General features: G+C 35.6%; 1 protein-coding gene across 7 annotated transcripts in view; it reads right to left on the bottom strand.

Moving 5' to 3' along the window:
* LOC116162620 overlaps positions 1–22,534 on the bottom strand; it is a 77,843-nt gene extending 55,309 nt beyond the window's left edge. For 6 of the 7 annotated variants that reach the window (XM_031476264.1, XM_031476266.1, XM_031476268.1 and 3 more), the window contains exons 1-2: positions 22,308–22,534; positions 8,516–8,644 (exon numbers count right to left, since the gene is read on the bottom strand). In XM_031476264.1, the coding sequence (XP_031332124.1) occupies positions 8,516–8,611 (96 nt within the window). In that variant the 5' untranslated portion in view covers positions 8,612–8,644; positions 22,308–22,534. Of the gene's footprint in view, positions 1–8,515; positions 8,645–22,001 lie in introns of all 7 variants that reach the window. The other variant, XM_031476265.1, reaches the window with a different exon arrangement.
* Positions 22,535–25,036: the final 2,502 nt, after the last annotated feature.

The raw sequence follows: 25,036 nt of genomic DNA, 5'->3' as shown, positions 1-25,036 counted from the left end.
TTGCTAATTATAGATGGAATTATGCTCGAATAAGACCCTTACCCTTAGTTTTAGTTTGGAACTGTTCTTCGATCCCTATATGGCAGTGGTTCTTTCCGGGAGCTCCTTTTATCTGTTATTCTATATGTTGTAGAAATCTCATATAGCGATTACTTCTTAAGTTTTTATTTTTTTATTATACCGTGTTCTTAAGGCATCCCTTCACGTACACATTTCGGATCAAGCTTTTGCCTGTACGAACATCACTCAACACGAATTCATGCAAAGCTCAAAAGTGAAGGGAGGAGACGAGCAGCACTTTTTTGCCACGTGGCTCGTGTTGATGTTTTCCAATCTATCGGAAAACTTGGCCCGGCACAAAGATAGTTGCAACGTGCCGTTACTATCACGAATACAAGGTTCGAAATAAGACACAATATATTCATTTGGATGGAATGAGAGAGTAAAACTTTGAACGGTGCTTAACGCGTAGGAATAAACCATAATAATTTCGTCATCGCTGGAAACCTATCGACTGAATTAATTAGAATTAATTCCAACAGTGTATTAAATCTATACATATCCATCCGGAAGTAATTTTGGTAATCTTCATAGTGATTAATTAATTTCTTTAATATGACTCACACCTCGTTTTCTGTACCACTCATTTACCCAATATCATTTTTTCTTCTTTCTTTTACTTTTTTTCATAATGATCTAAAAAAAACTATTACTGCTGCATTTTTCTTAATTAGGGTAAAAATGGTACTCGTGCATCGCCAGCATTGATGTCATGCAACGCTCGAAGCGTAAGTGCGTACATGCAGGGTTGCCTTTAGATCGTCAAAAATTCAACAAATATAAATGCGTAAAGCACGCAAAGACAAAAAGGAAGAAAATCAACTAAACGTTAATAGACGTAAACGGTTTTTTCTTCATTTTAACGAAGGCATAGTATTAAGCACCTCCTTTAGAAAATATCATTTCTCGCCCCGTTTTTAGGGTCGAAAGCTGCACTTTTCCTCCCTAAGGGAGGAAAAATGTTTTTCCTCCCTCAACTCCATATAACGTACCTAAGCTTATAACTAAACAAAATACCCTTCAATTACAACTAACTTTATTTATATGTACTTGTTATTCTCAGTGCTAGTAGAAGAACCGAAGTTAAAGGTGCAATTACTAACATTGTTGAAAGTAATGTTACCAGAAAAAGGTGAGGAAGATTGATTAACGTTGAAACCTGTACTTGTCAATGTTTGTAGAGTTCATTTGATGTCCAGAAACTTTTGGGGAGAGCATTCCGCATATAATTTGGTTAGAAACTTTACTTTTTTTTACGATTGATTCTCCTAAATAGCCCTCGGCTACGTTGGTAGAGCGCCATCCTCCGTGTCTCTTTAAACTCAATAATCTCCTCCAGCATCAACCAACAAAGACGCGGAGGTGCGCCGAAAACTATGCCCAGTGTAACCTTCTGCATCTGGTAGCTGTACCGAGGTACTTTGCAATTTTATATGGTATTTTGGCAATTGTATTTTTCCCTATGACTTGGATGGTGCACTTCCCTTTTATGTAATTAACAAAAAATCTTGTATGTTCAGTTTTAGCAGAGCGTAATGAAACATATTTTCTATAAATTCCATGTACACTTGTTCCATTAATGGTTTCGTTAGTGATTACAAATGTTATTTGCATTTTTGTTTTGCTATCGGGTATTTTCACAACTAATATGTCTCCATTATCCTGAATATCATGCAATGTCAATTTAATTAGCTCATCGCAACGGCAAGCTCCGGCAAGTCCAATAATTAAAGCAACCTACGAACAAAATATAGCGTTCATAATGTATCAAATTCAAATCATCTCATAATTACCTTCATTTGCAAGTAATAGTCATCGGGCGCCTCCGAAAGTAATCTGTTTAGGTCATTCCTACAGAAAATTTTAGCTTTCTTTGGTTTATACCCATTTCCTTGACGTATAAGCAAAGCTATGACTTTTGCATACTTAATGTCAACGTTGTCGTTTATAAGTAATGTGGTACGTAACATTGAATATTTACTCCACATCGTCGATGGTTTTAGAATGATGCGCAAAATATGCTAAGATTACCTCTTCAGCAATTTTCTTGACTTTTCTCCCCATCATCCAATTTTTGAAAGCAGTATATTCTTTTTTGTATCTGTCCCTAGATTTTGCAGGCAGTAGATCAAGCGATGCCTGATTAGCTTCTTCTAAAATGTCTGAGGGAATATTTTCCTCTAAATCACTTTCTATTTCCATATTTCCTGATGAAAAATTACAGAAACGACCAGTACACAAGCTACTGTTTATACCGCTACCATGGCAACATAACTTCACCATGGATACATCCTAAATTTTTTAGTGTAACTAGATGGCAAGCGGTCATCTTACCGTAGAAATCTTTGCTAAATTAAAGTTGAGGTAGTAGAAAAAATCATATGTATAACTCTGGAGGAAAGTACATATCCCTCCCTTGTGTGATTACTGCCCTCCGCTTCGCGTCGGGCATTAAACTTCACACGCGGGAGGGAATCTTTAACTTTCCTCCCTTGTTATACAAATAGCTATTTTTTCACAGTTTCAATTATTTTAGTTGCACAAGGAGCGTAACATAGAATTTAAAGTATTCAACATCCAATTTTCTTTCTTTTGCACAAACACACTACAACTCGACTTGAATAAACCAATCTTCATCCCCTGCCATGACCAGCCAGATCACTCTACCTTTCGTCCTCGCCTTCGCCTATTGGACTATTTGGTAGATCAAAATCTTTATTTATTAATTCATTTTGTAGGGGAAACTGCTTGGTAATTATACTTAAAGGTCTGTTTACATATTGTACTATTGCCCTTTTCCCAATGTAATTACTCGAAGTATTCAAAAACAACGCGTTGGCGTCGTGCGTATTGTATTAACGGGTCCCTTTAGAATTTGAAAAAGTATATTTTTTGTAATTTGTATTTTGTTCAGCAGAAGAAAATTTAAACATGTTTCCACCATCACCATCACCATCGAGTCCCCTATAAAGCTTGCATCGCTTTGCTCTGCCGCTTAATAACATTGTGTATACGAATGCATTTGGGGGGAAATTAAAGACAATTAATTGATGCATTTACCCGCAATAAAACCTAGTGGGCAAAATTAATATCAACACATCGAAAAATTTGGCATTTTATTTCTGTGCATAATATAAGTAATCACGATCTCCAGTATTGCTTTCTCGAATTTGAAGCCGGTTAGTTCGAATTCGTAACATGTTTTTTACGATATTTAAAAAGAGCAATCAATTTCCTGTATAACAACAAATATGCTTATGGTTGATATACACAAAAATTGAGAAATTTGTGATTCAATATTTAGAACATTTATGAAATCTAGCACGCCGTGTGCCATATCACACAGAAAAGACCTGCAATAACTTGATCAATATTTCGGTTTTAAGATTTACCTCGAGATTTACTTTTACACGATACGATCTCTCCGTGTGCCGTGCATCCTGACAGCACACGGCATACTAGATTTCATAAATTTTGCTAATATTGAATAACGAATTCCCCTAATTGTTTTTATCAACCATATGGATATTTTATGTTCTCGTACAGCAAATTGATTGCTCTTTTAAAATATCATAAAAAATATAAGCATTGCATTTGAGAAACAAAAGTTGCATCGATTTCCGGTTCAAGACATATTAAAATGACCCTCTTATCTCGAACCTCGTCTCGAACGTACTGTATAAGTATACGTTATGGGTTCTACTGGCCATAATATACTGTACATTACCATTTTAGTATTAACTCCATTTTTTCAAGTACTTTTCCTAAGTATTATTATATATATTTATTTTTATTATAATATATTATTGATGTAGTACTTAAGGGATATACTCGGTCCGGCAATATATTTTTCCTTGCCGCGCTCTAGCGGTGAAATGGTTAGCCTTACAAAAAAGTGATATATATGAAAAATACAGGGAAATTTGGTCTACTTTAATTTTGTATAGAATGGGTCGAAAAAACGCTTCCATTTCTGAGATAGAAAATGTTTGTTTTTGTTAATTTTTAATTTTCCTCATCGAGAGTTACCTAAGTGATGTTTTCGAGGATGTTTTATCCAGAATTTCATTTTTTTTTCAAAAGATGTAAAAAATATGCACGCCATTTAGTAAGATGCTTGTATAAAATTGTTTAGAGCGAGACCTATTTTGCAGCTCTCTTGTATGATTTAAAGAAAAACCTTCAAGATTTAATATAAATCAATCACCCTAAACGAAATACGCGAGGAAATATACGTATTAATTTTGTGGATGACGAATCCCGGATGCGTGAAGTTAGTCCGGTAATGTAAGCACTAATGCAATATTACGTCCCAGTCGTTAGTGGTTGATTGTGCACGAAAAAGTAACACAGCACGTCCATACCTGTTTGAGTTATAGGGTAAGGAAACTAGAAGAGGTACGTTTTAAATTTTAGGGAATTTGCATGTTTTACTAAAAAGGTAAAAGAATTAAAATTCATTGCAAGTGCAATGCAGATTTTGCCCTAGCTGTTGTTTTCACTATTTCCAAAAACAAGAAGAACAGATTTTGAGATTTTTATAGCAATCAATCTTTTTATAATTAGTGCTCTTTAATTTGGACTAAGTTCTAATACAGAATACAAAACCATTTATCGCTTATAGTCAATTGCAATGAGCATATTAGATTAGATTAGGTCAGATGCATACGATATTCACTTCAAAACTCATTACATTGCCAAGTCATCAACAAATAAAATTTTTAAGACCTATCATTTTAAACCATAAAGTCCGATTCCACCCACCCTTTTGCTCATAAATTAGCTGAGTTCAATGCTTTACTTAGAAGATTAATTAAAATACCTTTAAGTGATAATTTTTTAAATCAGGAACTTAATATCATTAGACAACTAGCGATAAATAACTGTTATCCCCTTCAAAACATTGAGAAACTTTATAATAAGATCACTAGATCTTGTTCCACCACCTTAATCCCTCAAGATATCGCCACGGACAAATTGTTTAGATCTATCCCATTCTACCCCCACATTTCCTGTGATAAGAAATTGAAATATCTTCTCTAAATATAACTTTCAAATCTGGACTGGACCGTTCTGGGGTTTATAAACTAAATTGCCACTCTTGTCAATCCTTCTACATCGGCCAGACGGGTCGCTCCTTTTCCACCCGATTTAGAGACCATTTCCTTGCCATCAAGAATAACAACATAAAAAGCAATAAATCTTCGTTTGCCGGAACACATCCTTTCTACGGGTCACGATTTTCACACAAAAACGACCCTGGGCTGGTCAACGATATTACCGACTTCCCTGTAGATCTGGTTATTTAATTTTGTTAACTTTAGGTTGGTATCTATATTGGCTACTCTGCGTTGGTTTCGCCAATTTCCTCGTAACTTTCTTTCAGTTAACCTCTAATTTTGTTCAAATGTCGGCTTTGCTTTTTGTTACTTAATTCTAAGTCATCGGACGTTTAATGCGGTCGCCCCTGGGTCGCCCAGTTAAAGACCCCGCTATGTAATTCTGGCTAATTTTGTCCTTCAGACATGTAAATTGTTATTTTTTTTAAATTTTATTCCCCTAGGAAAGCTCTCTTAATTACTACATAGGCTTTAGTTCTCACAACCTTTTTTTAGCATGTATTGATTATTATATCCTCTTTCGTTTAACACTTGAAAATGGAACGAGGTTCGTTCCGAAACATGTCGTGAAAACAACTTCTGTAAATTTTACTTCATTATATTTTATGGGGATATCTTGGATTTTCACTTTATCCCGATTCGTCTTGGTATAACAAAAACCAAATTAATATTTCTCATCGTGCTTGATTGGCAGCAATTTTATGCCATAACATTACCAGTAAATTACGAAACCCACGCCATTACCAACAACAGCACCAAGAGCAAAACAATCATGCCTACTACCAAAAAGCAGCAATAATCAACTGCAAAACGACCAGAATTAAGGCGGTGGGAACAAAAATTTGGAACTACACACGTCTGTTTGAATTATACGATTGGGAACATTACGAAATTTGGCTTTTATCTGCTACTGTACAATATTAGTGATAGAGCTTTCATCCAATATTTGCGATATACCTACTTGCATTTAAATTTTTCACGTTAATAAATTTTGCGTGGACAACGAAGTACTAAAAGGTAACTTTTTCTTATTGCTTCCAAAATAATGCAAATAGGTACCCCATGCCTCAAACAAGGTCCTTCTGTGCTCTTTTTTTGCACAATCAGGGGCCAACGAAGCAGAAGCGGGGACGCAATATTCCCTTAGTGAGTCAAAAAGATGTTGGTATTTGGCACGGAATATGAATACCCTGTATCGTCAAAACGGGTAAATGTGCGCTGCATTTTTTTCATGTACAATTACACGAAGCAATAGCGTTTGGCACAAAACATTTCGGTACTGCTTCTATTACCGTGTTAACTAATTCACGCACCTACGAATTCCATAGGTGTATTCCATATCTCCTAAAAACATCTGCTACAAAATTCTATGATACCATGAATAACGACCATCCAGAAGATGAAATTTGGAAGCGGAATTCATGTAATTGCTAAGTCAACGTCCACCCTTATTCCTTCTAATAGGTAACTTTCATGAAGTATCGCATTTGATCATGATCAAATAGAAATGACGTATTCCTATTCCTAATGACATAATTACTAAGTAAGCATCGCCATTAGATCTAATTGAGGCAAGTTTAACCGGATTCTATATGCATTAGATTTAATAATTAAAAACTTTCTTCTAATTGAAATAACTACAGATAGGTGAAATTAAATATTCGCAATACATTTCGATTTCGTAGGATTCTGATAGCATCTGAATTCCTTCCATCCCACCCTGTCTGTGTAAGAAGTTGGCGTGGAAAATCCCAAGTGCATTTCTCCAATATTGGAAATTTTAACATTCTACGCGAAAACGCTTCTGGACTAAGGGCAGTGGGAAGACCGCATTTTTATTTACTTACATGGTAATGTGATGTTCTTCAATTTTCAGTCATCGTCTGAACGCGTGCAGTATGTTATTAGTTTCCATTTACATTGTGATACTTATGTGTATTACCTACATATTTTTCCTTGTACCTTGCATACATAAATAAACGTGAAGGTTAGGTAATTGCCGTGTAATCATATAATAAATTTATTTTAGCGTAAAATCTTCGCGGTATAAACTAACTTGATAAACTAGATCAATGTTGTAAAGAGATTAATGGTCAATATTTTAATGGACGTACTTTACGTTTCATACTTGGAATAATTATGTTCAGACAGTTAGTAGTAAAACGAACAAAACTAAAAATTAAGAGTTTTTTCGGGATAGTGAATTCATTCATGGTGCGTAAATATGAAATAGAGGTCACACATTTCACACCTCACCTTTATGCTAATTTCCATACTCCAACTTGGACAGCCACTACAAATTTATATTTAGATACCAATGCTGATGTTAAAGGGCAAGTCAATTACAACGATATTATTTGCATCATTTAATTAATTAAGCAATGGTTTCTTCCAAAAAAACAATATAGGTATTCAGCATACCATGTGTCCAAGATGAAAGTATAGGGATCTCGAAAACGGAATGAAGGGTTTAATAAAATGGTGTTTAGACAATTAGAAAATTATGCTTACTTCCCGAGATATTCGAAAAAATACGAAATATCGTAATTTCGTTATTTATATTTTAAGGTTACTCCAAGAGAAGCAAAGAAACTACAAGAACAAGTTCGCAAAATTACGATACAATACGGATTTCTAACTTTTATGGTAACCAATCTCCTCGTACTGTTCATTTTTATCTTGGACATCAGGAAGTAACAGATCAAAAAAACTTTAATGATAGAAAGGACCAAAATAAAACGTAAACCAACGGTTCACGTTTAAGAGGTATGTAACTATAAAAAAATATATATACGAAATTTGCGTTCTCCCTTCAATTTTTTCTCTGAAAGTATTGGCTTCGCCCCTACAAAAAATGGACATGGAAGTAAAGACTCCAAACTTACTTTTGATAATTTAAAAAATCAACTGGTAAGGTGTGAGAATATAAATTCTACAATAAAGGTATTCCTTGGGAACACCTTCGATCAATCACCTCTTCACTCTCTAAAGCGATTTGTTTTTATCAACATTCAGGTGATTTGTTTCAAAATGAAAGCATTGAATACACAATATAATTTCTTTGTAAAATTAGAAATGAAATTAGGCATAGCTAAAAAAGAAAGGTTTCAACATTGCCGCTGAAAATAAAATATTTACTTTAAATTAAGTCATTAACGCTCCAGTTTCTCATCTAATGTCTAAGTCTAGACAATCTTGTACCTAAAAGCTTTTTATATCCACTTGGATACGGCATAATAAAGATAATCCTTTCCATTACAATTCGGGTCTCTATGTAAACAAGAAAACGATGCTGACTGAGGTTAGGACAATCATAGTGTATTAGATAATCTCACCTGCGATTTCTTGTGCTGATTCATTGATGACTTATGTGTGGTAGCAGCAGAAGCGGCGAAGGCACCGGCGGCCTTACGCGACACACATTGGCCCATGAGACTTTTCCCACTGATGAAAGGTTAACAATCCTGTTAATTAAAGTGCATTAGAATTCAGTTTTAATAAAAAAAGTTAATTTATAGTTTTAGTTCCCATTTCCACAAAGCGTATAATTATAAACTACGTGTAGCAATATGACGCATGCAATATTTTCAGACCTTCTCTCGTAAAAGATCCGTCTCTCCCAAGCATTAAAAGCATTAACTGTAATTTTCAATTAGCGCAACCCGCTATTACATAAACAAGTTTTTGTCTAAATACAGCGTTATTCTATAGAATTAAGAGAACAATCTCGTGATTTTGCCAGTTTATTGTTAAACTCGGTAAAGGAATAAAAATAAAAGATGTTTAACCACAATATTTACATTATTACACATAATTTGTATTTCATCTACTTGGCGAGATAAACCGATCAAATGTTATAAGAGGCTTAGTCCAAACAAAGACCACTTAAACATTTCTTCCTCCTCACTATTAAAACCAATATGATCATAGATCTCCCATTGGAGCTTACCTTACCCATAGGACGAAAAGTGCCAGCAAAACACTCACTAATAAGTATAGTAAACGAAACTGCACACTTGAGGTAATAAAGGGAATTTAAAATTACATTTTTGTTACCAACGATCATGTTTGGACACAAGTATACTAATGAGCTATTTAATAGGAAACGGCGATGTAGATTATGAATATAAGATTAGGTACTTATCAAAATGTCACAGTAACTTAGTAGTGACCGGAATGAGTTTATCGGACTTTCAGAATCGAAGAATGAATTATGTGACACATATTAAACCCACCAGGTATGTTTAATTGATGGAAAATAATTAATAATTTATGTACTAGTGTTTTGCAGGCCGAAAATCTGAGCGAATAGTATGGTACAAATTTCGTATCACAATGAACTCCATCCAAAGGTAAGAGTGATATTGGGATAAATCAGACAATCAGAGATGATAAAAACTCAAGTGTATGATTACTTCAAAAGACGCCGCAGGATCAGCGAAGGCATTGAAATTTAGCCGAAATTAAATTGTAGTGCCCCAAGTTCCCCAGTTACCCACTACATTAAAAGATCTACCTATTATCGATATCGACATACGAATTCCAATTTATTTGACAGTATATTGCAACCATGTGCAAACGCACACCATGGTGCGTGGGACAGCACGGATACGAGCTCGTAGGGCCGACGACCTTCTGGAGTACTTGCAAACAACGTTGAATGTTTTAAATCAGGGAGCAGACCCTACCTTCGTCACAGTGCGGAGGTTATCCATTTGACGTTGAGCTCCTTTTTAATAGCTCATATTATCACGAGTTGGAGGGTGTCTGATGAGCCGCTCTAAACTGCAGACCTTTCGGGGAACGAAGAGAACTCCTTGAACCTTGAAAAAGTTCAAAAAGAGCTTCACAGGATCTTTAATATAGGGCCATTCGAACTAAGCTGCCTGCGGACTGGGAAGATCTCAAGATCGCTCAGCGCACGTATAAGGATCATAAGGTCGGGTGTTCGAATCTGGCCTGAAGTAAGAATTTTTCATCTGTGACAGTGATGGGAATTTCCTTACATCAGTTTCGAGTATTCTGCAGGGCCGGTTACTCTGATTAGGTTTTCCAGCAGTTTTCCTAATTTGTAAGGTAAATACTGAAGTAGTATTAGGACCTTCTGCAAGGGCTCCTCTAAAAAGCATTATGCGAGTCACTCTGTAATTGGGTGCAAGCCTGTTGACGGCCCAGAACAAGAGAGGGATAATAAATAAATAAATCAAAGAGGTCTTTCTTTGATAACACCTCGATAACACATAGGGTCTTCCTGAATTTCAGAAACTTCTGAATATCCTTTTAGAAGACCCGGAACAAAAAGTGGGCACAGTGAGGCTTCCATGCGACAGATACACGTCTACCGCGGGTGAGGCTCTCACATGTCTTCTGGAAGCGCACTTTCCAGGCTCTGGGGAATACGTAACTTCAGACCCACCAAAGGGTCTCTGCAGAAGGACCTGGAATAGCTGCTCTTACATTTGTTGCACCTCTCTAGTTTTAGGGTATTCACCGAAAACTGGAGAAAGGTAAGAGTTGTGTAGCTACCTAAGCCGGGTCGTGCCAAATATTATATGGCGAAGGATTACAGGTCAGGCTATCATCGTTTCTTTTAAAATCATTGGAGAAACTGGTGCCTACATCAGGAATGGGATACTGATCCTTGGACCATTATATGTCCATTCCAACATGCTTAAAGGACTGGTATGTCCACGTAGACGGCTCTTCGCTGTCTCGTATACAGGCAGGAAAATAATGTCTGCCGAAGGAAAGCGAAGGGGGGGGGGGGAGTCCTAGGTCTTGGTTTAAAAACGTCACTTTTGATTCCATTAGTCAGGCTGCTGAAAGTTTTGGGATTAATGGGTCAAACGTAAGACAGACCCGCGCCATGTTCAGAAGTAGGGTCATTATATCCTCAATCGGGACGACGACCTAGTGCTAGACGGACTCCTCTGCACTCTGTAGCAACGAGAACGTAGCGTTTGTACAGGGATACGCTGACGATAGTTATCACTTGAATGTTTCCAAATATCGTTCATGCGGGGGGAACAGTTGGATAGTGATGCAGTAGCCATGGTTTCTCAGATAACTTTACACTTGATGCTTTTTTTTCGGTAATGTATACAAGCTTACTCGAAATAATAATTAAATTTTACTTTTTGATCTAGGTTTAGCAATGAATAGGACCTTTTTTCATATAGCATATATACTTTTAATATGACCACATTTATTTGGTGTAAAATGATAAATATTCTTTTAATTTTCTGATATGTTTGGATAGTACTTAATTTTTATTCTTTTTTTGATCAACCTCGTATAAATTAACTTTATTCAACTGGAAACATTTGCGTAGTATTTGTAAAAATGTTATGTTCGGTCGTTGCGATAAGAAGTTCCGTTATCGCTGCGTGGGCTAATTAATTTGAAGGTGAGCACGTATTATCGCCAAAGTAGACAGATGACAGTGAATTTTTTCGACGACGCAATAACTTGATAAGAAAGAGGAAATGGTTCGGAAAGGTGAAAAGGGATGGAAGTTTTTCCGTTATCGAATCTTTCCGAAAAGATAGTTTGTCTTGTTTAATTGTGGAGTTTTGTGGAGGGGGGTTCCTGAAAATACTCGCACATTATTTCCGCTTCATCCTAGACATTACGATAAAGTAATACCTATTCAGCTGCAGCTCAGAGTAAATTTAAACCCAGCATTCACTTATCGTGCATTTTGATAATTGATAAAAGGGTTCATTCTCAGAGTCAAATTTCTAATAAAAAATATACAAGTTTCGTCAGCTCAGCTCAGCATACCTTCATGTCCATTTGAAAAGAAACCGCGGAAAAAGCTACATTATTAACAAATTTTTGAGAAAAAAATGCGTTGAAATGTACAATGCAAGATGTAATTGATCAACGTTTTCCCTGGACGACCCCAGTGAGTTTCCGTATTCCCTAATGAATATACAACACCCACCATTTAGCGTTAACATACAGATTTATGACAGATGGTAATGCTAATAATTATAATACTCTTAGTGGCTGTGAATATTATACTAAAGGATACCAGTCTTCGTGGAGGCCTATCTGTAAAATATAAGTGTACCTACCCTAACTGTCACAGTGAATAACTCTTTGGGTACCAACTCAGCGCCACGTCCAAAAATGCAAGGCAAATTTTATTTCATTCATAAGAGGTTTCGGTCAAATTGATCAACAAAATGCCCTTCCAACGATCCGTCTTCAATTTTTAAAAAATCTTGGGACACCCATTATTGAGACCTGGGGCCTATTTCATAAAGTAACTTTGCACTTATCACGCACATTGCGCATTTACATAATGTTGAAGTGTTTCATAAAATATTTTAGTCAACGCATAGGCATTTCGTGTATTATTCATCCCTACTTTACATATTTTGAATGTTATCACGTGTCAAAATAGTCTTTATGGGCCCAGATTTATCTCAACATACCTTGTTTATATATTGTGCAGATACTACAATATTAATTTGGCCCTAAACACCTATAAAAATACTTTCACTACAACAAGAGATGCATATTTCCTACACTTTTATTGATTTAATTTGGGTGTGGCATACCTAGAATGGAGTAAACTCTCACGACACTATTACATTAACATGCACTTTCTAATTAAAATTCCTCTTAGAGTTAGGGGACATTCAACTACGTTCGAATTTTTCGTTTACACCCTTCATTTTACTCGTTAATATAACTTACAATACAATTACATCACTAATTTCGAACATTTATTCTGAATAGTTAAGAATTTTTTTCTTAGGCATCATGATAATTTTAATGGAAATTAATTACAATAAATAATAACAATTTTTTTTAACAACGGATTCGAGTGTCATTTTACAGGGTGAAAATTTTGTTTGGAATACTGGATAAAAAAACATTATAATAATAAAATGGGTGATCTCGCTAGCCATATTAAAAGAAATGACGTCCATAAAGGGACACGGAAGATACCGGGAAGAAACGAAACAAGGAAAAAGGAAAGAGTAGGATATACATACATTCATAAATTAGTACCTCCTTTGAGTAAAATAAATCAAAACACAGCCAGTCAAACGTTCAGATCTAAACAATAAAGACGACAGGAAGACAATCGCTAAACTGTGTCATAACGTGTTGCACGTAAATTGCATTTGAAGCACCAGAAATGCTCTCGTTCCCATCATAATAAGATTGTGCACTCAGTAAAAAATTATATTAAAATTGAGGCTTTGAGTTATGTGCTATAAATCAATTTAATAAAAATTAAGTTTCTATATTCATTTGTAGCAAATCTCAACTCAGGGATTTCATTGGAGGACAAAAGAACTAGTGTAATTGGTTGTTTTAAAAGAAAACAAACATTGTAAAAACATGTCACCTTGAATAGTGAATGAAAAGCACTTCTACCAATTACTTCTACAACCGTCCCACTGCAAAACTGTATAACTACCCCACTTAATTTTTAAAAATAAACCCTCCCATCATATAATTTTTCGAGATCTATAAGTGGTCGAACAATGAGCTGGTTGAAAAAGGAAACTTCCATTTTAAGTTTGATCATTTTAATATTTACCCCATGCTAATTTGTAAAAGAGTTAGGAATATAGGTGACCAGCACATTTTCCCCACAACTTAAAAACAGTAGTATGTAAGAAAAGGAAACACTTACGCACATTTCAAGAGGAAAATTAATCATTTTTATTAGTAAGTCGTAAACGCTTTGATACCCAATCTTCATGTCTGATGTTGGCGATCTTATTCTTAATTTTGGATTCCTGGGACAATTTTTACTACTTCTTTAAGGGCATCCTGTATACTTTGACAAAAGTCAACGCAACAGTTTTGTAACAAACAAAAAGGGGAAGGAAAAAAGACAATGAACAAACTTTCGGTGGCGGATGCAAAGGTTGTGAGACAGTGTAATTTTTTATTACTTATACCTGCATCGCTGTTTAAAACACGCCTGAGTGTACGACAAAAGGCAATTAAACTACGCCGAGCCGAGTTGTTTATAAAACACAACCTCTGGATTTGGAAAACTTGACAAGGAGAATCACAGCGGCATGTCAATAGATTCCGGTAGAGGTTTTTCATAACGTTAGGCAGGAATTTGAAAAGAGACTTTATTACTGCATAGAAAATAATGGACAGCAATTCGAAAATTTATTAAAATAAACTAGAAGTTTTATTTGTTTTATTTTAACGTATTTACGGTTTTTGCTTCATTTTTCTTTAAGTGCTGAACAGAAACAACAAGTGTGTAATATTTTTGAAAAGACAAATGAGTTGCATTTAACATGAAGGGTCGCTCAACTCTTCTTCCCTATTTAAAATTTTGGGATTGGTTCTACCCCCATTAGATCTTCGTTCTCATGAACGACCATGTCCCCTTTCAAAATAAAGTTGACGTGTTTTTGTTTTTCCGTGGATCTTTTGTTGCGGCTCATATATTATGGGGTGGTGCCTTTTTGAATTGACCTCGGAATTGACAAACTGTACACTTATTATTTATTAAGTATTGGTCCCTAGAAACTGAGGAATTTACGGAATTAATTATTTCTTTGTGAAACCTAGCACGAATCTAATCTGATGCCACATGTTGTTATAGTGTAAAAAGTATAGGTACTGATTGAATCTCTTTTCTTGAGAGAACGTTTATAGATAAAGACGTGAAGTAAAGATGTACCATTCACTAAACATTTCAAACGTGCTGTAAAATGAGATTTAAGATCGTTTACATTCGCAATTCTGTTTTTTGGTTTTGTTTCCGGTACCCATTAATTAATGCTCCACAGCACCAAAGATTCCAAGATTCAAAACTTTCTTTATTTAGAAATTAGGTTTAATAAATTCTAGCAGTTTTTTTCACACGAGTTCCTAGTTCACGAAAGGGAAATATCCGGCACAATTAACGTTTACATAACGAATTGTACGAGTAATTATTGTACATAATGCAATTTCATTTACGTAATTGCGTCTTGTATCCTAAAGTTAGGTTTTATTACATATTCATCAACAAATTAGCCGTATTAATTGCCTATTCATTGGGTAACACATCTGGCTTTTTAAAAAAATACTGTCTGGTCTGGTTTTATAATCAAATGGCTTCATGTAAAAAGGGAATATTACATGGGGGATTTATTTTGATAAACAAAAACCAGGGCGTATTCCATTATAGGACTCCCGCAAAACAAACCTGAAGAAATTAGAGAAAACCGGTTGAAATTTTCGAAAAAAAGCAATATTTTATTTTTAAAAAAGTGAATATGTGCAATAAAAAAGACTGCAAAGGCTATTTATGCGTTGTACCTACAGCAAACCAAACGGTACCGATTTAAATATTTCCTCAATTATTTCTAATGTGGACATGCTGAAATAACAATTTTATTGATAATTACAAAACAACAAAAAGGTTTAGAATTGTGTGTTATCATTAGCAGTATTATTTAATTAATGGTAAATGTTAATAGTAAATTGAGTAAATTGCAGTTTAATTTGTCAATTAGTATCATTTTGGCGGTGATTGCCCCGTTCTTTGTAAATGAATACCTAATATAGATTGATGGTTAGTTGATGGGTCTTGTGAAGGTTTTTTTTACAACAGTTGATACACACATGTGGAAATCCCTTATTAACATCTACTAATTGTAGACTGCAGAATGTATTTTATACCACTAATTGTAGCCTTGAATAACTTTTCTTCAAAAAATATGCTAATGAGCGGAAGTAAACAAATTGGTGGACCATATAAGTGCATATTAAATGATGACGAAGGTCGAAAGCCAATGCTATTTAGATATTAGTCACAGATGCAGTATGATGCTTCACTTGATGATTGGTTAGCAAATTGAGACAGTGGAAACATATAAATTTTTGTTTCCACGTATGGAATAAAAATTTCCAATATTTATAATTACAGTCATGTATAGCCAATTGTTTTTGAATTCAAAATGAGTGCAATATTTTCCAACAAAATTGCCATAAATCTGCATGATAGGTACTAATAAGATGGAGAAATTTGGTTAATCGCTAATAGAAAATGGATGGTTCATGGTATCAACCATAAATGTTTGTTTTATTTTATTTATTTATTTAAATAAAAATTTGGCAAAAAACATTATTTGTACTTGTCTGTCTGTTCGTCTGCAAGATAACCTCGACGATAACTTTATTTAGAAACATCCCATCGCTTTGAAAATTGGTACACAATAAGAAAGTTCGCTATTGTTTTTCAGCTACGTAGCTGTAGAAATTATGAATGCGTGAAGATTTGGAAGATCGTTCGATTTTCAGTTGTATCGGATTTTTATGTACCTAATAGTATATAATCCCCAAACGCAGCGTATACTGTTGTGTAAACAACGTCACACAGATGTTTGTTTGGGCTCGGCACTTATAATAATGGGCCACCCTCTGTATGTGGAATATCAATTTTGTAATAAGTAAGTGTAAGTGGTTTTGAATTAAACACGGAGTTCGTTCTTTTTGTTTAAATTTGAAGTTCAACATTGTTTTGTATAAGAATTGTTGAATGTTTAACAGTTAACTTTTATTTATTGCGATTTGTTTATTTAGTTGTAAAAGTGTAATTACGTTTTAAGTCGGAACATCTAGTCGTATTAAAAGGTTCGTCTGGCCATTGCGATAAGAACATTTATCTATAATGTTAACGTTCAAAATGACACTTTAAAACTCGTTGACGTTGTCAAATGCCTTACTTTTCACAACTGTTGTGAAAATATTTCGAACTGATCATGAAAAGTATCACTTTAAATCAGTGGTTCCCAAACCTATTTCCCCCTTCCCCTCACCCATCCCGATTAAACAATAAAAAGTGCTGTTACTACAAACGTATTTATTAAAAAAATTACAGGGTGAGTTTTTTTTCATTATGGGGACTCGGAAACAGTAAAAGATACAAATCCGTTTGGGGCATTTTTATGCAAAATGGTATATTATACATATACACTGAGCTACATATGTGATTACCTTTACTTAATTTTATAGTGTGTATTTTTTTATATCAATTCTTGTTTATATTTTCTCATTTTTGTATAGTATGCTGCTTTGTTAAACTTAATCTTATTTTGTCCTATAATTTGATTTATTTTCTGTTGGACAAATATATATTATTATTATTATTTTGCGGAACTCCCTTCGCTCGTTTCCGCAGAAATTCGCTCGTTACGAAAAATTGTGCTTTTCCCAACTGGTTGCACAGATAACTATTCTTATCGCGTTGCGTAAAGTGAAATTTAGTTACTTTCGAGCTACATTGCCGGAATGTGTTCGAACCTGGGCTGAGGTAAGAATTTTTGTATATGTGCCAGAGTTGGGAATTTCCTCGGGAATTTCCTTATATCAGTTTCGGTCATTCTACCGGCTACTCCGAATTAGGTTTTCCTACAGTTTTCCTACTTCGTAAGATAAATACCGGAGTCGTATAGAACAACTTACGACCGTCTGCAGAGGCACCTCTAAAAAGTAATGACTAATTGGACGTAAGCCTGTTGAGGGCCCAGAACTAGAGAGGGAAAATAAATAAATAAGCACGTATTTTCGCCACAATCTTCCACACACACACTAATGGCGCACCCTGTACATATACGATAGGATTATGTATGGAATAGAGTTCCGAGTTTCGATTAACATAACCGTTTGATATAAATGTGGTTGAATTCCATTGTCCCGCATCGCTCAGGTCCGGGAAGTTAGCACCGTCATTGGAAGCACTAACGACCGGACCGGTGTCGATCGTTAGCGCTTCGTTAGTGCCTCTTAGTGCTTCATATCTTGCATCAGCGCACAAAGCCGTTTCCAAAATATAGGCACCTTCTCATGCAGCGCTGACTACCCACACTTTTTGAAAGCACTAACGACCGGACCGGTCTCGATCGTTAGTGCTTCGTTAGTGCCTCTTAGTGCTTCATATCTTGCATCAGCACACAAAGCCGTTTCCAAAATATAGGCACCTTCTCATGCAGTGCTGACTACCCACACTTTTTGAAAGCACTAACGACCGGACCGGTCTCGATCGTTAGTGCTTCGTTAGTGCCTCTTAGTGCTTCATATCTTGCATCAGCGCACAAAGCCGTTTCCAAAATATAGGCACCTTCTCATGCAGTGCTGACTACCCACACTTTTTGAAAGCACTAACGACCGGACCGGTCTCGATCGTTAGTGCTTCGTTAGTGCCTCTTAGTGCTTCATATCTTGCATCAGCGCACAAAGCCGTTTCCAAAATATAGGCACCTTCTCATGCAGTGCTGACTACCCACACTTTTTGAAAGCACTAACGACCGGACCGGTGTCGATCGTTTTGTGCTTCGTTAGTGTTTCTTAGTGCTCCATATCTTGCATAATCGTATAAAGCCGTTCCAAAATATAGGCACCATCTGATGCAGTGCTGATGACCCTCACTCAGCTGTTTGGACCTATAGTGCTAACATTTTTGCTGGGGTTAATGATAAAATTTCTTTACCATGGTTTTTGAAAATAAATATTATTATAATTTATTAAGTACAGATTTCTTCTATCCAAAGAGAAACTTCAGCACATTTGGATACACCATTCGCGAAATTACTCGCGAAATTAACTAATCAGAAGTGGTGTACATAGACAGAAACATGGCCCTAGTCCGGCGGATATCTACTGAAGAAAGTATGTTCAATAAACGACGAATAATAATCTTTGATTTTCACACACTGTTCGTTTTGGCAGCAGTGATGCAAATTCCTATGGAACAGCAAGAATACGAGCACTAAGTTCCTGGATGAATGGTAGGGACAACTATAGGTCTATAATTTACGACTAATTAATATTAGAATGGGGGTTTTATTTGAACAAATATAGATAATAAAAATTATATTCTTTCACCATAATCAAGAACAAAATATTTTTTTTCGGTTTTAGGCTCGGTTTTAGGTCGATATATGCATAACTTCGTATTTAAGATTTAACATTAGGACATTTAATATTTTAGGCAACTTTTGAAAAAACTTATTCTATTCCATATTAAATTGCATATAGCAATGAATGCGGAGTAAGTGTGGTATTCTTCCTTGCAACAAGTATGTCTTTTTGCAAGTCATCATACCGTTCCCAAACTGCATCTATTCTTCTACAGAAACAAACATAATGACCTATGTTGCATGTTGACGGATCGTTTGGGGCAATGAATGCCACAACAGATCGCAATATCAATCTTTTCCCAAATACGGTAATGGCGAATGGTATATCATCTAGCACAGTGTTTCCACATTCGTTTGCGTCAATAAATACAAATTTAGACACGGATAAGGTATGTGTAATCATTCCATGGCAAATGCATTTACTGCACTAAGAGGCACTAACGAAGCACTAACGATCGAGACCGGTCCGGTCGTTAGTGCTTTCAAAAAGTGTGGGTAGTCAGCACTGCATGAGAAGGTGCCTATATTTTGGAAACGGCTTTGTGCGCTGATGCAAGATATGAAGCACTAAGAGGCACTAACGATCGAGACCGGTCCGGTCGTTAGTGCTTTCAAAAAGTGTGGGTAGTCAGCGCTGCATGAGAAGGTGCCTATATTTTGGAAACGGCTTTGTGCGCTGATGCAAGGTATGAAGAGGCACTAACGAAGCACTAACGATCGAGACCGGTCCGGTCGTTAGTGCTTCCAATGACGGTGCTAACTTCCCGGACCTGCATCGCTCCCAGAATTCACTCGGACGTGAGGCGATCCAATCATAGACCTCGTCCTGCCCCTCTGCGTGCGACATGAAACGGCTACCTTTCAAGTGCTCCAAAAACGTGGAAATCACACAGCGACCCGTTAATTATGGTGGCAATCTCGTCTTCTGTGATGTGTCTATTGGCATTTACAGCCTCATCCACGCAGATCACAAACTAAACACATTTTGAACGAAATTGCAATTGCTTGACTTGATTTTTTTTAATGGAAGTTTGTTTATTGCATTAAATGCAGGATTTCATTACCTACCTTTCTAGCGATATAAACATGTCGGTATTTATGTTGTTGTAATTCAATAATCTCCTCGATAATCTCTAATAATTCACAATGTTTATCGATTTTCACAGCCTCTCAGTAATTAGTAGGCCGTGAAAAATTATAAACGCCAATCCAAATTATAAATATATTGTTTCACTACATAATGTTGTTATTAAGTAGCAATGTAAGAATTTTTTGTTAATATATAATTTCTCTTTTAATTTCATTTGCCAACCTTTAATTATGTCTAATTATTTTAAAAAAACTAATAATTGTCACTAAAATAATCACCAAAATTAGATATCATGCAGTCAATCGACTTACTCATGAGAACCAATTTTCAAAGCGATTGAACGTTTCTAAACAAAGTTATCGTGCACACGGACAGACAGAGGAATAGACAGACAGACAGCAGTGCAAAATTATAAATGATCTCGAGAATCATTATTCATTAATAATAAAAGTTTTTCAATAATCCCATATTAGTCCAACAGGTGATGAATCTTGATGACGAAGAAGATGACAACTTTCTTATCATGGCAGAAACCGAGGCAGAAACTGAGGAACCAGAGGATGTTAACTTTCGACCTCCTTCTGTCCGAATTCATGGACTTCTATGGCCCTTTAAACGATCAAAATTATAACAATTTTTATGAGGTTTTTATGCGCAAAAAACACAAATTTGATCAAACTTGTAAAACTGAAGAATTTACGAATCTTTGAAAGGCTGTACGTATCTCAAAATCTATTAGACTTACAGTCCGTTAAGGGGTTGAATTGTCGCAAATTTTGTCTAGTTTAAAAAAGTATACCACCACAATTAATTAAAAACCTCTCCTTCAGGACGAAATCTAACAAAAATCGAAAAAATAAATGGCGTAATTTCGTCTCTGCGTGCGTCGCTCGTACAGGTCTTTCAATGTCGAAACCTTGGATAGATATGACCTCGGATATGACATATCTGATGCACGGTACTAGTATTTGAGTATACTATTAGTAAAAAACGCCCATTTGGCCAAATGTTGTCTGAAATGCCCCTAGAACTTTTTAAACCGATGTTTTTTACAAAAGTGAACCAGCCTAAATTTACAAGCTTTTTTTGAACTTGAATCAATTAGCAGAATGCGGTCCTCAGATTTTGCATACTCAAGTCCATCCAACGCCTGCACTATTCTGCATAGTGAATTAATTTTATTTTTATAATATGATTTTCCTCATTGGTAACACCCAAACATAACATTTTGGACTGTTTATTTATAACAAATTTTTACGTTGGTCCCTTCTACCGCCCAGATTTTCTTTTGACCTACCTACTTCATTGCTACCCCTAAAACAATCGTCAATTATTTTATTTTTAATAAGTAGGCAATAGAGAATTATTTAATAATGAGTTTAACTCGGGTTTTAAATGAGGATAAAGTTGTTAGTTTTGTAACTGATGATCTTTCATTCAATGGTTATTTAGAAAACGTTGTACAATTTTTACACGGATCTTAACAAGTCATTTTTTTGGTTGAAATATTTGAAAAATTATTTCATTTTCTTTCGTTGTTAATTTGTTTATTCTTAACATTCAAGACACGCGGCTTGCATACCAAGGTATCTTTACACTGAAGAGTTGATTCATGCGTACCTAATGAATACAATATTATAGTTCAAGGATCTTTATTTACAGGTAAGATGACATAAGATTATTATGCGTACACATGTTATACAGGAACGTTACCATTTTGATATCTACATGTTATCTGCATTAAGCGAAAACTGCCCTTACCAAACGGCACCCCTTACCACCGTTACCTCTTATACCACCAGCAGAAGATAACTTTAAATTTGTACTCACAAACACGAGCGTCAGCAAGACGCACAGTACGCAGCTTCCAGTAATCAATATTGCTAAAATCTTGCCTATGCGAAATGGCATTTTGCCGCCCTAAACTGGGCTCGCGTTTCCAGGGGACGATTATAAGCAAAATGAATTCATATTGTATTTCAAAGGTAAATTACAATTCATGAAACTGGTTTTTGATCGCAATAAAATCGTGCAATTCTAAATGAGAACAAAAAGGGTGCTGAAATTTTGGAACGCCCACAAAATTAAAAGATTTCAATAATCAATACGTAGGTGCTGGTAAATCATATTTTTTACCTGCACTTTTTCGCACATAGTGGTAAAACGATTTACACAATAACTTATTCATAATCACATTTATACGATTTCGTGTCTTTTTTTTAATTTTCGTTGCTCTATCGCGCTATTTTAAATGCGTAAGCTACCACCTGACCGCAGAATTGAAGCAAATAATGTACATATCAAGTGGAAGAGCGGCACATACGCGAAACGCGTTGCGTTCATTTAACGGCCTACACGTTCACTATCTCTGACGATAGGATAGGAATTCCTACATCTCGGACGTATTCGTTGGCGGCGCCGAAAGAGGGGACGATAACGTTTTATTTTTTATTTTTATGGAATTATAATTATGTGTCATGCATGCGGTCGTCTCGCGATGAAATATTGTGTGCTTCCAAGGCAGACAATTAGAAATTAACGAAAAGAATCTTCACTGTTACATCATAGACCCACCTCACTTGGGAGGTCAAAGCAGTTATAAAATATTTGTTGTAATATTTAAAATAGTTCATATCGTGTAGAGGGTAATAACCATTATTTATTTCACTTGGATAGGCCACACAAACTACGCATGAGATGTGAAGGTAACAAATTATTGCGAACGCTATCCAATCCCACCGCAAGTTTCCGGTGGCGGTTCACCACCCTGCAACATGGCTTAAGTTATCTGATATTTATATTTTCAGTTATCGGTCGTGTTATTTCCAAAAATTGTACAATATGTAGGAAAATTTGCCCCACTGATGTACAGGCGAAAATGTACAAAACCTTTTCTTTTGCAGTTCTGTAATATAACTACGAAACTATTAGCATTTAAAGAACAAAAGCGGACTATCAGCAATCAGGGCCGTATCTAAAGGGGGGTTTTGGGGGTTCAACCCCCCCCCCCCCCGAAAATAAATTCTTATAACGTAAGTAAAATATAAAAAATTAAAATAGTATTTGAATCGCTTTACTACTCAAAAAAGAAAATTCTAAACTGCAAAATCATCTTTTCATTCTTTTCTGCATTCAAGATAAAAAAATTCCTTTACTAATCACAACAGACAACACAATAGTAGTCAGTCAAGAAGCCACTTTACCCGTATGTACTGCCTCCTCAGAACGATCCTTTTCCTCGCTAAGACGTTTGAAAGACTATTTGCGCAATTCTACTGGTCAAGAGCGATTAACAGGACTTGCTCTGTTAAGCATTCACAGAAATATTAAAATTGATACCGAGGAGGTGGTAAATCGTTTTGCGAGGGAAAAGCAAAGAAATATTCAATTGCTACTATGATTACTATTTGTAAAATTTTAAATTGTTTGTTTTTTCTTTATATTTTCATATAATACACATACACCTATTAAAAAATGACAGTTTTTTTTAAATCCCTAATTTATTATCAAAATCAAATTCCATGGTTTAACCCCCCCCCCCCCCAATTTTTTCCAGATACGGCCCTGTTCTCAAGGACGCTTGTCTCCATTTTCAGTTACCCTGATACAGGGGCGTATCATTAAGTCTGGTTTTCTTTTAACGTAATGGTCCAAATAAGGCTGGTTGGAATCCCCCAGCTTACGCCCTTAAAAGGATCCCTCCGATCGATTCAAAAGGCCCCCTATGAAGAGCATTTACGGAAGACAATGACAATTGTGTTTGAGTCAGGTCCACCGACCTATTTCACTAACCCATTATACAGGGTGTTTCGACATTCGCGCACACGGACTATGGGATGGTGTTATACGACAAAAACTGAACAAAAAGTTCCTTTACCAGTTTTCCATCAGACCGCTATTTTTCGAGCTACCGCGGTTTTAAAAATCTCCGCCCCCCTACGCTGCGTCACTGGTTAAACTTAATAATAACACATTTTTAAAAACAAAAGAAGGTTAAAAATAAACTATAATTATGACGAGTATTTAATTACAACAGTTGTTCAAAATGTCCGCCGTCTGCTAGTAAACAAGCTTCAGCAAGTTCCGGTCTGATCAAAAACTGGTAGAGGAACTTTTTATTCAGTTTTCGTTGTATAACACCATCCCACAGTCCGTGTACGCGAATTTCGAAACACCCTGTATCAGTGCGATACTACGTAACTAACGTGAATTCCATTGGTTTATATACCTACCCTACCAAAATTTGTTCATAATTTGTTTGTGTTTTGTATGCAACATTTTATATTTTTTAACCTTCAAATTTTTGTTTTGTCATAATTTAGCCTGAATGAAAAATTCCGTTAACATTTTGTGTGAAATCGTTTACGTTTTTGGTGTAATGCCTAATTTATGTTTATATTTCGATTACATACTCTTGGACCCAACTTAAATTTATATTTTTGGTCATTCATTTAAATTTGTGGAAGATATCGAATTGTTTGATGTGTATACTACCTTATTTTTAAACGAACATTTTGGCCAAAAAATGTATTTATTGTTTGGATAAAAAGAATACAATTCTTCAAAATTGACTGACAGAATATTATGTACTTTGTCAATTCATTCTATCAACAACTCCTACTTCTTAACCTTATAGTTCAAAATGACAATTAACATTCTTACTTTAACAGTCATGGGAATGACAAATAACTGTAACCAATTAGTTACAACACCTAATGCCAGAAACGACCTCGACTCTCAACTGTAGGTTTGAATTCCCTGAACGAAGGGCAGGTTACCTATCGCGGGGGCGAGATTCTGCGAACTGTTTTGTTACCTGCTTGCCCCGCAACCAGTTTTTTTGCCAGTTGCTTTTAACCTGTATT

Source organism: Photinus pyralis, unplaced genomic scaffold, assembly GCF_008802855.1.
Source record: "Photinus pyralis isolate 1611_PpyrPB1 unplaced genomic scaffold, Ppyr1.3 Ppyr1.4_LG2, whole genome shotgun sequence".
Lineage (NCBI taxonomy): Eukaryota > Metazoa > Arthropoda > Insecta > Coleoptera > Lampyridae > Photinus > Photinus pyralis.
Note: the sequence above shows the minus strand (reverse complement) of the source record. Positions and strands in the feature narration are given on the sequence as shown.